We start from the raw sequence: 15,442 nt of genomic DNA on the forward strand, positions 1-15,442 counted from the left end.
CAGTGTCTGTGTGTGTGTGTGTGTTTTTTTAGGCCAGTGTCAGTGTGTGTGAGATTAATCCCAGTGTCATTGTGTGTGATTTTAATTCCACTGTCAGTGTGTGAGATTTTATTCGCAGTGTCAATGTGTGTGTGATTTGAATCCCAGTGTCAGTGTGTGTGATTTTAACCCCAGTATCAGTTTGTGTGTGTGTGTGTGTTTTTTTAAGCCCAGTGTCAGTGTGTGTGAGATTAATCCCAGTGTCAGTGTGTGTGATTTTAATTCCACTGTCAGTGTGTGAGATTTTAATCGCAGTGTCAATGTGTGTGTGTGTGTGATTTTATGCCAGTGTCAGTGTGTATGTGATTCGAATCCCAGTTTCAGTGTGTGTGTGTGATTTTAACCCCAGTGACAGTGTGTGTGTGTGTGATTTTAATGCCAGTGTCAGTGTGATTGTGTGATTTTAACCCCAGTGACAGTGTGTGTGTGTGTGATTTTAATGCCAGTGTCAGTGTGTGTGTGATTTGAATCCCAGTGTCAGTGTGTGTGTGTGTGTTTTAACCCCAGTGTCTATGAGCGTGAGATTTTAATTGCAGTGTCAATGTGTGTGTGACTTTAACCCCACTGTCAGTGTGTGTGTGATTTTAACCCCTGTGTCTGTGTGTGTGTGTGTGTGTGTGTGTGTGTTTTTAACCCCAGTGTCAGTGTTTGTGTGTGTGATTTTAACCCCAGTGTCAGTGTGTGTGTGATTTTAACCCCAGTGTCTGTGTGTGTGTGTGACTTTAACCCCAGTGTCAGTGTGTGTGAGATTTGAACCCCAGTGTCAGTGTGTGTGTTTTTAAGCCCAGTGTCAGTGCGTGTGAGATTTTAATCCAAGTGCCAGTGTGTGTGAGATTAATCCCAGTGTCAGTGTGTGTGATTTTAAACCCAGAGTCAGTTTGTGTGTGTGTGATTTTAACACCAGTGTCGGTGTGTGTGAGATTAATCCCAGTGTCAGTGTGTGTGATTTTAATTCCACTGTCAGTGTATGAGATTTTAATGCCAGTGTCAATGTGTTTGTGATTTGAACCCCAGTGTCAGTTTGTATGTGATTTTATCCCCAGTGTCGGTGTGTGTGTGTGTTTTTAACCCCAGTGTCAGTTTGTGTGTGTGTGTGTGTGTGTGTGTGTTTGGGTGTGTGTGTTTTTAACCCCAGTGTCAGTGTGTGTGAGATTTTAATCATAGTGTCAGTATGTGTGTGATTTGAATCCCAGTGTCAGAGTGTGTGAGACTTTACTCCCAGCGTCAGTGTGTGTTTGATTTTAACCCCTGTGTCAGTGTGTGTGTGATTTGAATCCTTGTCAGTGTGTGTGTGATTTTAACCCCAGTGTCAGAGTGTGTGTGATTTTACTCCCAGTGTCAGTGTGTGTGTGTGTGTGATTTTAACCTCAGTGTCTGTGTGCGTGAGATTTTAATCGCAGTGTCAATGTGTGTATGATTGTAACACCACTGTCAGTGTGTGTGTGATTTTAACCCCAGTATCTGTGTGTGTGTGTGAGTGTGTGATTTGAACCGCAGTGTCAGTGTGTGTGTGATTATAATCCCAGTGTCAGTGTGTGTGTGTGATTTTAACCCCAGTGTCTGTGTGTGTGTGTGTGTGTGATTTTAACCCCAGTGTCAGTGTGTGTGATTTTAACCCCAGTGTCAGTGTGTGTGAGATTTTAACCCCAGTGTCAGTGTGTGTGAGATTTGACTCCCAGTGTCAGTGTGTGTGTGTGATTTTAACCCCAGTGTCAGTGTGTGTGTGATTTTAATTCCAGTGTCAGTGTGTGTGTGATTATAATCCCAGTGTCAGTGTGTGTGTGTGATTTTAACCCCAGTGTCTGTGTGTGTGTGTGTGTGTGATTTTAACCCCAGTGTCAGTGTGTGTGATTTTAACCCCAGTGTCAGTGTGTGTGAGATTTTAACCCCAGTGTCAGTGTGTGTGAGATTTGACTCCCAGTGTCAGTGTGTGTGTGTGATTTTAACCCCAGTGTCAGTGTGTGTGTGATTTTAATTCCAGTGTCAGTGTGTGTGTGATTTTAACCCCAGTGTCAGTGTGTGTGTGATTTGAACCCCAGTGTCAGTGTGTGTGTGTGATTTTAATTCCAGTATCAGTGTGTGTGTGATTTTAATTCGTGTCAGAGTGTCAGAGATTTTACTCCCAGCGTCAGTGTGTGTGATTTTAACCGCAGTGTCAGTGTGTGTGTGATTATAATCCCAGTGTCAGTTTGTGTGAGTAATTCTAACCCCAGTGTTAGTGTGTGTGTGATTTTAACCCCAGTGTCAGTGTGTGTGTGATTTTAATTCGTGTCAGAGTATGTGAGATTTTACTCCCAGCGTCAGTGTGTGTGATTTTAGCCCCAGTGTCAGAGTGTGTGTGTAATTTTAACCCCAGTGTCAGTGTGTGTGTGATTTTAACCCCAGTGTCAGTGTGTGTGTGATTTTAATTCGTGTCAGAGTGTGAGATGTTACTCCCAGCGTCAGTGTGTATGATTTTAGCCCCAGTGTCAGAGTGTGTGTGTAATTCTAACCCCAGTGTTAGTGTGTGTGTGATTTTACTCCCAGTGTCTGTGTGTGTGATTTGAATCCCAGTGTCTGTGTCTATGTGTGATTTTAATCCCAGTGTCAGTGTATGTGTGATTTTAACCAGTGTCTGTGTGTGTGTGTGATTTTAACCACAGTGTCTGTGTGTGTGTGAGAGATTTTAATCCCTGTTTCAGAATGTGTGAAATTTTAATCCCAGTGTCATGGGTTTTGTATGTGATTTTAACCCCAGTGTCAGTATGTGTGTGATTTTACTCCCAGTGTCAATATGTGTGTGATTTTAATCCTAGTGTCAGTGTGTGTTTGATTTTAACCCCAGTGTCAGTGTGTGTGTGTAATTTTAATCCCAGTGTCAGTGTGTGTGTGATTTGAACCCCAGTGTCAGTGTGTGTGTGTGATTTTAATCCCAGTGTCAGTGTGTGTGTGTGATTTGAATCCCATTATCAGTGTGTGTGTGATTTTAAATCCAGTGTCAGAGTGTGTGAGATTTTACTCCCAGCGTCTGTGAATGTGATTTTAACCCCAGTGTCAGACTTTGTGTGTGTAATTTTAACCCCAGTGTCAGTGTGTGTGTGTGTTTTAACCCCAGTGTCAGTGTGTGTGAGATTAAATCCTAGTGTCAGTGTGTGTGTGATTTGAACCCCAGTGTGTGTGTGTGTGTTTTTAACCCCAGTGTCAGTGTGTGTGTGTGTTTTTAATCCCAGTGTCAGTGTCTGTGTGATTTGAACCCCAGTGTCTGTGTGTGTGCGTGTTTTTAACCCCAGTATCAGTGTGTGTGTGTTTTTAATACCAGTGTCAGTGTGTGTGTGTGTGTTTTTAACCCCAGTGTCAGTGTGTGTGTGATATGAACCCCAGTGTCTGTGTGTGTGTGATTTGGACCCCAGTGTCTCTGTGTGTGCGTGTTTTTAACCCCAGTGTCAGTGTGTGTATTGATTTTAATCCCAGTGTCTGTGTGTGTGTGATTTTACTCCCAGCGTCAGTGTGTGTGAGTTTTTAACCCCAGTGTCAGTGTGTGTGAAATTTGACTCCCAGTGTCAGTGTGTGTGTGTGATTTTAACCCCAGTGTCAGTGTGTGTGTGATTTTAATTCCAGTGTCAGTGTGTGTGTGATTTTAACCCCAGTGTCAGTGTGTGTGTGATTTGAACCCCAGTGTCAGTGTGTGTGTGTGATTTTAATTCCAGTGTCAGTGTGTGTGTGATTTTAATTCGTGTCAGAGTGTGTGAGATTTTACTCCCAGCGTCAGTGTGTGTGATTTTAACCCCAGTGTCAGTGTGTGTGTGATTTTAACCCCAGTGTCAGTGTGTGTGTGATTTTAATTTGTGTCAGGGTATGTGAGATTTTACTCCCAGCGTCAGTGTGTGTGATTTTATTCCCAGTGTCAGAGTGTGTGTGTAATTTTAACCCCAGTGTCAGTGTTGTGTGATTCTAACCCCAGTGACAGTGTGTGTGTGATTTTAATTCGTGTCAGAGTGTGAGATGTTACTCCCAGCATCAGTGTGTGTGATTTTAGCCCCAGTGTCAGAGTGTGTGTGTAATTCTAACCCCAGTGTTAGTGTGTGTGTGATTTTACTCCCAGTGTCTGTGTGTGTGATTTGAATCCCAGTGTCTGTGTCTATGTGTGATTTTAATCCCAGTGTCAGTGTATGTGTGATTTTAACCAGTGTCTCTGTGTGTGTGTGTATGTGTGTGTGTGTGATTTTAACCACAGTGTCTGTGTGTGTGTGAGAGATTTTAATCCCTGTTTCAGAATGTGTGAAATTTTAATCCCAGTGTCAGTGTTTTGTATGTGATTTTAACCCCAGTGTCAGTATGTGTGTGAGTTTACTCCCAGTGTCAATATGTGTGTGATTTTAATCCTAGTGTCAGTGTGTGGTTGATTTTAACCCCAGTGTCAGTGTGTGTGTGTTATTTAATCCCAGTGTCAGTGTGTGTGTGATTTTAACCCCAGTGTCAGTGTGTGTGTGTGTGATTTTAATGCCAGTGTCAGTGTGTGTGTGTGATTTTAATGCCAGTGTCAGTATGTGTGTGATTTGAATCCCATTATCAGTGTGTGTGTGATTTTAAATCCAGTGTCAGAGTGTGTGAGATTTTACTCCCAGCGTCAGTGTGTGTGTGTTTTTAACCCCAGTGTCAGTGTGTGTGAGATTAAATCCTAGTGTCAGTGTGTATGTGATTTGAACCCCAGTGTCAGTGTGTGTGTGTGTGTTTTTAACCCCAGTGTCAGTGTGTGTTTAATTTGATCCCCAGTGTCAGTGTGTGTGTGATTTGAACCCCAGTGTCTGTGTGTGTGCGTGTTTTTAACCCCAGTGTCAGTGTGTGTGTGTTTTTAATCCCAGTGTCAGTGTGTGTGTGTTTTTAACCCCAGTGTCAGTGTGTGTGTGATTTTAATCCCAGTGTCAGTGTGTGTGTGACTTGAACCCCAGTGTCTGTGTGTATGTGATTTTAATCCCAGTGTCAGTGTGTGTGTGACTTGAACCCCAGTGTCTGTGTGTGTGTGATTTTAATCCCAGTGTCAGTGTGTGTGTGACTTGAACCCCAGTGTCTGTGTGTATGTGATTTTAATCCCAGTGTCAGTGTATGTGTGATTTTAACCACAGTGCCTGTGTGTGTGCGTGTGTGATCTTATCCCCAGTGTCAGTGTGTGTGTGTGTGTTTTTAACCCCAGTGTCAGTGTGTGTGTGATTTTAACCACAATATGTGTGTGTGAGATTTTACTCCCAGCGTCAGTGTGTGTGAGATTTTAACCCCAGTGTCTGTTTCTGTGTGAATTTAACCCCAGTGTCAGAGTGTGTGTGATTTTACACCCAGTATCAGCGTATGTGTGATTTTAACCCCAGTGTCAGTGTGCGTGTGACATTTGAAACCCAGTGTTACTATGTGTGTATATGTGTGTTTTTAACCCCAGTGTCAGTGTGTGTGAGATTTTAATCCCAGTGTCAGCGTATGTGTGTGATTTGAACCCCAGTGTCAGAGTGTGTGTGATTTGAACCTCAGGGTCAGTGTGTGTGTGTGATTTTAATGCCAGTGTCAGTGTGTGTGTGATTTGAATCCCATTATCAGTGTGTGTGTGATTTTAACACCAGTGTCAGAGTGTGTGTGATTTTAATCCTAGTGTCATTGTGTGTGTGTAATTTTAATCCCAGTGTCAGTGTGTGTGTGATTTGAACCCCAGTGTCAGTGCGTGTGTGTGATTTTAATGCCAGTGTCAGTGTGTGTGTGATTTTAATCCCAGTGTCAATGTGTGTGTGTGATTTTAATGCCAGTGTCAGTGTGTGATTTGAATCCCATTATCAGTGTGTGTGTGATTTTAAATCCAGCGTCAGAGTGTGTGAGATTTTACTCCCAGCGTCAGTGTGTGTGTGATTTTAACTCCAGTGTCAGAGTTTGTGTGTGTAATTTTAACCCCAGTGTCAGTGTGTGTGTGTTTTTAACCCCAGTGTCAGTGTGTGTGAGATTAAATCCTAGTGTCAGTGTGTGTGTGATTTGAACCCCAGTGTCAGTGTGTGTGTGTTTTTAACCCCAGTGTCAGTGTGTGTTTGATTTTAACCCCAGTGTCTGTGTGTGTGCGTGTTTTTAATCCCAGTGTCAGTGTGTGTGTGTTTTTAACCCCAGTGTCAGTGTATGTGTGATTTTAATCCCAGTGTCAGTGTATGTGTGATTTTAATCCCAGTGTCAATGTGTGTGAGATTTTAATCCCAGTGTCAGTGTGTGTGTGATTTGAACCCCGGTGTCTGTGTGTGTATGATTTGGACCCCAGTGTCTGTGTGTGTGCGTGTTTTTAACCCCAGTGTTAGTGTGTATGTGATTTTAATCCCAGTGTCAGTGTATGTGTGATTTTAACCACAGTGTCTGTGTGTGTGTGATTTTAATCCCAGTGTCAGTGTGTGTGTGATTTTAATCCCAGTGTCAGTGTATGTGTGATTTTAACCACAGTGTCTGTGTGCGTGTGTGTGTGTGATTTTAATGCCAGTGTCAGTGTGTGTGTGATTTGAATGACAGTGTCAGTGTGTGTGTGATCTGAATCCCAGTGTCAGTGTGTGTGTGATTTTAACCCCAGTGTCAGTGTTTGTGTATTCTTAACCCCAGTGTCAGTGTGTGTGTGATTTTAATCCCAGTGTCAGTGTATGTGTGATTTTAACCACAGTGTCTGTGTGCGTGTGTGTGATCTTATCCCCAGTGTCAGTGTGTGTGTGTGTGTGTTTTTAACCCCAGTGTCAGTGTATGCGAGATTTTAACCCCAGTGTCTGTTTCTGTGTGATTTTAACCCCAGTGTCAGAGTGTGTGTGATTTTAACCCCAGTATCAGTTTGTGTGTGTGTCTGTCTGCGTATGTGTGTGTGATTTTAACCCCAGCGTCAGTGTGTGTGTGATTTTAACCCCAGTGTCAGTGTGTGTGTGATTTTAACCCCAGTATCAGTTTGTGTGTGTGTGTGTCTGCGTATGTGTGTGTGACTTTAACCCCAGCGTCAGTGTGTGAGATTAAATCCTAGTGTCAGTGTGTGTGTGATTTGAACCCCAGTGTCTGTGTGTGTGCGTGTTTTTAACCCCAGTGTCAGTGTATGTGTGATTTTAACCACAATATGTGTGTGTGAGATTTTACTCCCAGCGTCAGTGTGTGTGAGATTTTAACCCCAGTGTCTGTTTCTGTGTGATTTTAACCCCAGTGTCAGAGTGTGTGTGATTTTAACCCCAGTGTCAGTGTGTGTGTGATTTTAACCCCAGTATCAGTTTGTGTGTATGTGTGTCTGCGTATGTGTGTGTGATTTTAACCCCAGCGTCAGTGTGTGTGTGTGTGTGTGAGATTTTACTCCCAGCGCCAGTGTGTGTGTGATTTTAACCCCAGTGTCTGTGTGTGTGTGTGTGTGTGTGTGATTTTAACCCCAGTGTCAGGGTGAGATTTTAACGCCAGTGTCAGTTTGTGTGTGATTTTAACCCCAGTGTGTGTGTGTGTGTGTGTGTGATTTTAATCCCAGTGTCTGTGTGTGTGATTTTAACCCCAGTGTCTGTGTGTGTGTGTAATTTTAGTCCCAGTGTCTGTGTGTGTGTGTGTGATTTTAACCCCAGTGTCAGTGTGTGTGTGTGATTTTAATGCCAGTGTCAGTGTGTGTGTGATTTGAATCCCAGTGTAAGTGTGTGTGTGTGATTTTAACCCTAGTGTCAGTGTGTATGTGTGATTTTAACCCCAGTGTCAGGCGTGTGTGTGATTTGAATCCCAGTGTCAGTGTGTGTGCGCGTGATTTTAACCCCAGTGTCAGTGTGTATGTGTGATTTTAACCCCAGTGTCAGAGTGTGTGTGATTTTACTCCCAGTGTCTGTGTGTGTGATTTTAACCCCAGTGTTAGTGTGTGAGTGATTTTACTCCCAGTGTCAGTGTGTGTGTGTTTTTAACCCCAGTGTCAGCGTGTGTGTGATTTTAACCACAGTGTCTGTGTGTGTGAGATTTGAATCCCTGTTTCAGAATGTGTGAAATTTTAATCCCAGTGTCAGTGTTTTGTATGTGATTTTAACCCCAGTGTCAGTATGTGTGTGATTTTACACCCAGTGTCAATATGTGTGTGATTTTAATCCCAGTCTCAGTGTGTGTTTGATTTTAACCCCAATGTCAATATGTGTGTGATTTGAATCCCAGTCTCAGTGTGTATTTGAGTTTAACCCCAGTGTCAGTGTGTGTGATTTTACTCCCAGTGTCAGTGTGTCTGTGTGTGTGATTTTAACCCCAGTGTCAGAGTGTGTGTGCTTTTACACCCAGTATCAGCGTATGTGTGTATATGTGTGTTTTTAACCCCAGTGTCAGTGTGTGTGTGATTTGAACCTCAGGGTCAGTGTGTGTGTGTGTGATTTTAATGCCAGTGTCAGTGTGTGTGTGATTTGAATCCCATTATCAGTGTGTGTGTGATTTATAAAGCTCTGGTTAGGCCCCATTTGGAGTACTGTGTCCAGTTTTGGTCCCCACACCTCAGGAAGGACATACTGGCACTGGAACGTGTCCAGCGGAGATTCACACGGATGATCCCTGGAATGACAGGTCTAACATATGAGGAACGGCTGAGGATACTGGGATTGTATTCGTTGGAGTTTAGAAGATTAAGGGGAGACTTAATAGAGACGTACAAAATAATACATGGCTTGGAAAAGGTGGATGCTAGGAAATTGTTTCAGTTAAACGAGGAGACTAGGACCCGTGGACACAGCCTTAGAATTAGAGGGGGTCATTTCAGAACAGAAATGCGGAGGCATTTCTTCAGCCAGAGAGTGGTGGGCCTGTGGAATTCATTGCCACGGAGTACAGTGGAAGCCGGGACGCTAAATGTCTTCAAGGCCGAGATTGATAGATTCTTGTTGTCTCGAGGAATTAAGGGCTACGGGGAGAACGCTGGTAAGTGGAGCTGAAATGCGCATCAGCCATGATTGAATGGCGGAGTGGACTTGATGGGCCGAATGGCCTTACTTCCACTCCTATGTCTTATGGTCTTATGGTCTTAACACCAGTGTCAGAGTGTGTGTAATTTTAATGCCAGTGTCAGTGTGTGTGTGATTTGAATCCCAGTGTCAGTGTGTGTGATTTTAACCCCAGTGTCAGTGTGTGTGTGTGCTTTTAACCCCAGTGTCAGTGTGTGTGTGATTTTAATTCCAGTGTCAGAGTGTGTGAGATTTTAGCCCCAGTGTCAGAGCGTGTAATTTTAACCCCAGTGTCAGTGTGTGTGTTATTTGAACCCCAGTGTCAGTGTGTGTGTGTGATTTGAATCCCAGTGTCTGTGTGTATGTGTGATTTTAACCCCAGTGTCAGTGTGTGTGTGATTTTACTCCCAGTGTCAATATATGTGTGATTTTAATCCCAGTGTCTGTGTGTGTGATTTGAATCCTTGTCAGTGTGTGTGTGAGTTTAACCCCAGTGTCTGTGTGTGTGTGATTTTACTCCCAGTGTCAGTGTGTCTGTGTGTGATTTTAACCCCAGTGTCAGAGTGTGTGTGATTTTACTCCCAGTGTCAGTGTGTCTGTGTGTGTGTTTTAACCCCAGTGTCTGTGTGCGTGAGATTTTAATCGCAGTGTCAATGTGTGTGTGATTTTAACCCCACTATCAATGTGTGTGAGATTTTAACCCCAGCGTCAGTGTGTGTGTGTGATTTTAACCTCAGTGTCAGAGTGTGTGTGATTTTAACCCCAGTGTCAGTGTGTACGTGTGTTTTTAACCCCAGTGTCTGTGTGTGTGTGTGTTTTTAACCACAGTGTCAGTGTGTGTGAGATTTGAACCCCAGTGTCTGTGTGTATGTGATTTTAATCCCAGTGTCAGTGCATGTGTGATTTTAACCACAGTGTCTGTGTGTGCGTGTGTGATTTTAACCCCAGTGTCAGTGTGTGTGAGATTTTACTCCCAGCGTCAGTGTGTGTGAGATTTTGACCCCAGTGTCAGTGTGTGTGTGTGTGTGTGTGTGTGTGTGTGTGTGTTTTTAACCCCAGTGTCAGTGTGTATGTGATTTGAATCCCAGTGCCAGTATGTAAGTGATTTTACTCCCAGTGTCAGTGTGTGTGTGATTTGAATCCCTGTGTCTGTGTGTGTATGTGTGATTTTAACGCCAGTGTCAGTGTGTGTGAGATTAAATCCCAGTGTCAGTGTGTGTGTGATTTTAATTCCACTGTCAGTCTGTGAGATTTTACTCCCAGCGCCAGTGTGTGTGTGATTTTAACCCCAGTGTCTGTGCGTGTGAGATTAAATCACAGTGTCAGTGTGTGTGATTTGAACCCCAGTGTCAGGGTGAGATTTTAACCCCAGTGTCAGTTTGTGTGTGATGTTAACCCCAGTGTCAGTATGTGTGTGATTTTAATCCCAATGTCAGTATGTGTGTGATTTTACACCCACTGTCAGTGTGTGTGTGATTTTAATCCCAGTGTCAGTGTGTGTGTGATTTTAACCCCAGTGTCTGAGAGTGTGTGTGTGAGTGAGTGTGTGTGTGATTTTAACCCAGGTGTCAGTGTGTGTGTGATTTTAACCCCAGTGTCAGTGTGTGTGTGTGATTTTAACCCCAGTGTCTGTGTGTGTGTGTGAGTGTGTGATTTTAACCCCAGTGTCAGTGTGTGTGTGTGTGTGATTTTAACCCCAGTGTGTGTGTGTGTGTGTGTGTGTGTGTGTGTGTGATTTTAACCCCAGTGTCTGTGTGTGTGTGATTTTAACCCCAGTGTCTGTGTGTGTGTGTGAGTGTGTGATTTTAACCCCAGTGTCAGTGTGTGTGTGTGTGTGTGTGATTTTAACCCCAGTGTCTGTGTGTGTGTGTGTGTGTAATTTTAACCCCAGTGTCTGTGTGTGTGTGTGTGTGTGATTTTAACCCCAGTGTTTGTGTGTGTGTGTGTGCGTATGTGTGTTTGAATTGAACCCCAGTGTCAGTGTGTGAGTGATTTTAACCGCAGTGTCAGTGTGTGTGTGTGTGATTTTAACCCCAGTGTTTGTGTGTGTGTGTGAGTGTGTGATTTGAACCGCAGTTTCAGTGTGTGTGTGATTATAATCCCAGTGTCAGAGTGTGTGTGTGTGTGTGATTTGAACCGCAGTTTCAGTGTGTGTGATTATAATCCCAGTGTCAGAGTGTATGTGTGAGTGTGTGTGTGTGATTTTAACCCCAGTGTCTGTGTGTGTGTGTGAGTGTGTGATTTGAACCGCAGTGTCAGTGTGTGTGTGATTATAATCCCAGTGTCAGAGTGTGTGTGAGTGTGTGTGTGTGTGATTTTAACCCCAGTGTCTGTGTGTGTGTGTGATTTTAACCCCAGTGTCAGTGTGTGTGTGATTATAATCCCAGTGTCAGTGTGTGTGAGACTTTAACTCTAGTGTCAGCATGTGTGTGATTTTAACCCCAGTGTCAGTGTGTATGAGATTTTAACCCCAGTGTCAGTGTGTGTGAGCGTGTGTGTGTGTGTGTGATTTTAACCCCTGTGTCAGTGTGTGTGATTTTAACCCCTGTGTCAGTGTGTGTGATTTTAATCCCATTGTCAGTGTGTGTGAGATTTTAACCCCAGTGTCTGTGCGTTTGTGATTTTAATCCCAATTTTAGTATGTGTGTGATTTTACACCCACTGTCAGTGTGTGTGTGATTTTAACCCCAGTGTCTGAGTGTGTGTGTGTGTGTGTGTGTGAGAGAGTGAGTGTGTTTGTGATTTTAACCCAGGTGTCAGTGTGTGTGTGATTTTAATCCCAGTGTCAGTGTGTGTGTGATTTTAACCCCAGTGTCTGAGTGTGTGTGTGTGTGTGTGTGTGTGTGTGTGTGAGTGTGTTTGTGATTTTAACCCAGGTGTCAATGTGTGTGTGATTTTAACCCCAGTGTCTGTGTGTGTGTGTGTGAGTGAGTGTGTGTGATTTTAACCCCAGTGTCGGTGTGTGTGTGATTTTAATCCCAGTGTCAGTGTGTGTGTGTGTGTGTGTTTTATCCCCAGTGTCAGTGTGTGTCTGATTTGAACCGCAGTGTCAGTGTGTGAGTGAGTGTGTGCGTGTGTGTGTGTGTGAGAGAGATTTTAATCCCATTGTTTGTGCACGTGTGTGATTTGAATCCCAGTGTCAGTGTGTGTGTGTGTGTGTGTGTGAGAGAGAGAGAGATTTTACTCCCAGTGTCAGTGGTTTTGTGATTTGATTCCCAGTGTATTGTGGTGGGTGAGCGTATGGGGGTTGCAGTCAGTCTGAAGTGATGAGTGACCCCTCAGTAATTTCCTTACCTTTGACGTTCTGGATCCATAGAAAGCGACTCGGTCCCACGTGGCCACAAAGACCCACTGTGCTTGGAACGGCAGTGATGGGGAGTATCTGTTGATGTCTGCAGTGGCTCTTTGTAAGAGAATTGGCTCGGTGCTTTGCCTGTAATAGATCTCACCTCCATTCCGGTTATCCACGTCACCCCAAAACGGGGTAATAAACGCTCGGCCATTTGCCAGGGGGAAGGGATTGGGTGTGAACTGGGAGACAGCTGCTTGGAAGGACACTACACCATTGTTGTTCACCTGGGGACAAGACAAATGGGAGAAAGGACAGTCACATCACTGCACTGCCTGGCATCTGTCTGTACAAGCTGGGGCAGTTAGTCTGGGAAATGGTCACCCCCCCCTGTTACCAGGAAGCCAGGATGGTGTCAATATGACTGGGACACTTCTCCGAAGACAGGAAGGTGATTGAACCCAGACCCTGGAGCCAAAATGTGTGCCTGATGTGAGGGAAAGTGGTTACAAAATGAAATTTAGGAGCAGAAGTATCCCTTTCAGTCCTTCCATTCTGCTGTCCCATTCAATATGTCTGACGTCTTTGTGTTCCCAATCCTACCTTCCCCGTCCCCCTCGATTCACCTAGTGTAGAGACTGTACCCACTGTTCACCTTAAAGATACAAAATGACGCTCCATCCACCGTCTTCTGAAGCAGAGAATTCCAAAGTTACAGCGTCTTCAGGGACAACAAGCCTCCTCCTCTCTGTCCCAACAGGGTCAGCCCTCATTCTAGAATCTCCTCCCTCGTTCTGGGCTGACCCACAAGGGAAAACATTCTTCCCACATCCACCTTGTCCATCCCACTTCCCACAATTGACAACTGATTCATGGTCATCATTAGACTCTTTATTCCAGATTTACATTGACGTCAAATTCCATCATCTGCCATGGTGAGATTCAAATCAGGGTCTCCAGAACACTGGATGGGTCTCTGGTTAACAGTTCAGCGACAATACCACTAGACCATTACTTCCTCCAGGGATCACTCCCACGATTCCTTGTCTCCAACCAAACTAATTCCACATCCTGACCTTCATCACCAAAGTCATTATTGCTTCAAAGCCGTTTCTCGGTTCACTATCACCTTTACCTAATTTTCTACGTGTCACAAACTCTCACAATATTAAAGAACCAATCTTTGTTATCCTGAAGTCTTTTCTCTGTCTCCTTGAACCTCTGCAGTCTATGTGGTGTACATTTACCCACACGTCTCGTCCCATTCAGTTTCTGGTCAATGGTAACAGATTTGGGTTTAGAACATAGAACAATCCAGCGCAGAACAGGCCCTTCGGCCATCGATGTTGCACCGACCTGTGAACTATTCTCAGCTTGTCCCCCTACGCTATCCCATCATCATCCATGTGCTTATCCAAGGATTGATTAAATCTCCCTAACGTGGCTGAATTAACTACATTGGCAGGCAGGGTATTCCATGCCCTGAGTAAAGAACCTGCCTCTGACATCTGTCTTAAATCTATCACCGTCCATTTGTAGTTATGCCCTCTCGTACAAGCTGACGTCATCATCCTAGGAAAAAGACTTTCACTGTCTACTCTATCTAATCCTCTGATCATCTTGTAAGTCTCAATCAACTCCCCCCTTAGCCTTCTTCTTTCCAATGAGAACAGACCCAAGTGCCTCAGCCTTTCCTCATATAACCTTCCCTCCAGACCAGGCAACAGCCTCCACTCCTGGTACCTTCCCTTGCCTGTGCCCACACCTCCCCCCTCACCGCCATCCAGAATCCTCCAAACACCCCATCTACTGTGTTCGTTGCTCTCGATATGGTCTCCCCTACTCTGAGGAGACAGGATGACAACTTGCAGAACGTTTTGGGGAACATCTCTGGGACACACGCACCAATCCACCACATTGCCCTGTGGCTGAACAGTTCAATGCCCCCTCTCACTCTGCAAAAGACATGCAAATTCTGGACTTCCTCCATCGCCAAACCCTAATCACCCGATGCCTGGAGAAAGAACACCTCATCTTCCGCCTTGGGATCCTCCAACCACAGGATCAATATTAACTTCACCAGTTTCCTGATCTCCCCTCTTCCCACCTTATCCCAGATCCAATCCTCCAACTTGGCACCACCCTCTTGAACTGTCCTACTTGTCCCATCTTCCTTCCCACCGATCTGCTCCACTCTCCCCTTTGACCTATCACCATCACCCCCCCACCTCCATCTACCTAGTGCATTCCTAGCAACCTTCTCCCCAGCCCCTCTCCCCTCCCATTTATCTCTCAACCCACTTGGGTCCCCCTGACATTCCTGATGAAGAGCTTATGCTCGAAGCATCAACACTCCTGCTCCTCGGATCCTGCCCGACTGGCTGTATTTTTCCAGCACAACACTTTTTGACTACAATCATAGAGATGTACAGCACGGAAACAGACCCTTCGGTCCAACTCGTCCATGCTGACCCAGATATCCTAAATTAATCTAGTCCCACCTGCCAGCACCCGGCCCATATCCCTCCAAACCCTTCCTATTCATATACCCATCCAGATGCCTTTTAAATGTTGCAATTGTACCAGCCTCCTCCACATCCTCTGGCAGCTCATTCCACACACGTACCACCCTTTGGGTGAAAACGTTACCCCTTAGGTCTCTTTTATATCTTTCCCCTCTCACCCTAAACCTATGCCCCTCTAGTTCTGGACTCCCCAACCCCAGGGAAAAGCCTTTGCCTATTTACCCTATCCATGCCCCTCATAATTTTGTAAACCTCTATAAGGTCACCCCCTCAGCCTCTGACGCTCCAGGGAAAGCAGCCCCAGCCTGTTCAGTCTCTCCCTGTAGATCAAATCCTGCAATACTGGCAACATCCTTGTAAATCTTTTCCGAACCCTTTCAAGTTTCACAACATCTTTCCGATAGGAAGGAGACCAGAATTACACACAATATTCCAACAGTGGCCTAACCAATGTCCTGTACAGCCATAACATGACCTCCCAACTCCTGTACTCAATACTCTGACCAATAAAGGAAAGCATACCAAACGCCTTCTTCACTATCCTATTAAAAGAATTATGAACCTACACTCCAAGGTCTCTTTGTTTAATTGTCCACCACCATTCCTGAACTGGATGTCGCAAAACTGCTGATTTGAAACTGCTGATGAAGGGCTTTTGCCCGAAATGTCGATTTTCCTGCTCCTAG

The 15,442-nt window shown here is 44.6% G+C and overlaps 1 protein-coding gene across 1 annotated transcript in view; it reads right to left on the reverse strand.

The window, feature by feature from the left end:
• Nucleotides 1-15,442, reverse strand: part of LOC122547501 (IgGFc-binding protein-like) — a 159,684-nt gene that overhangs the window by 143,616 nt on the left and 626 nt on the right. The window contains 1 exon segment of the mRNA XM_087980826.1: nucleotides 12,237-12,518. Within this exon segment, the coding sequence (XP_087836952.1) occupies nucleotides 12,237-12,518 (282 nt within the window).

The sequence above is a fragment of the Chiloscyllium plagiosum genome, unplaced genomic scaffold, assembly GCF_037043375.1.
Source record: "Chiloscyllium plagiosum isolate Xiang-an unplaced genomic scaffold, Cpla_swu_hap1 HiC_scaffold_38, whole genome shotgun sequence".
NCBI classification, from domain to species: domain Eukaryota; kingdom Metazoa; phylum Chordata; class Chondrichthyes; order Orectolobiformes; family Hemiscylliidae; genus Chiloscyllium; species Chiloscyllium plagiosum.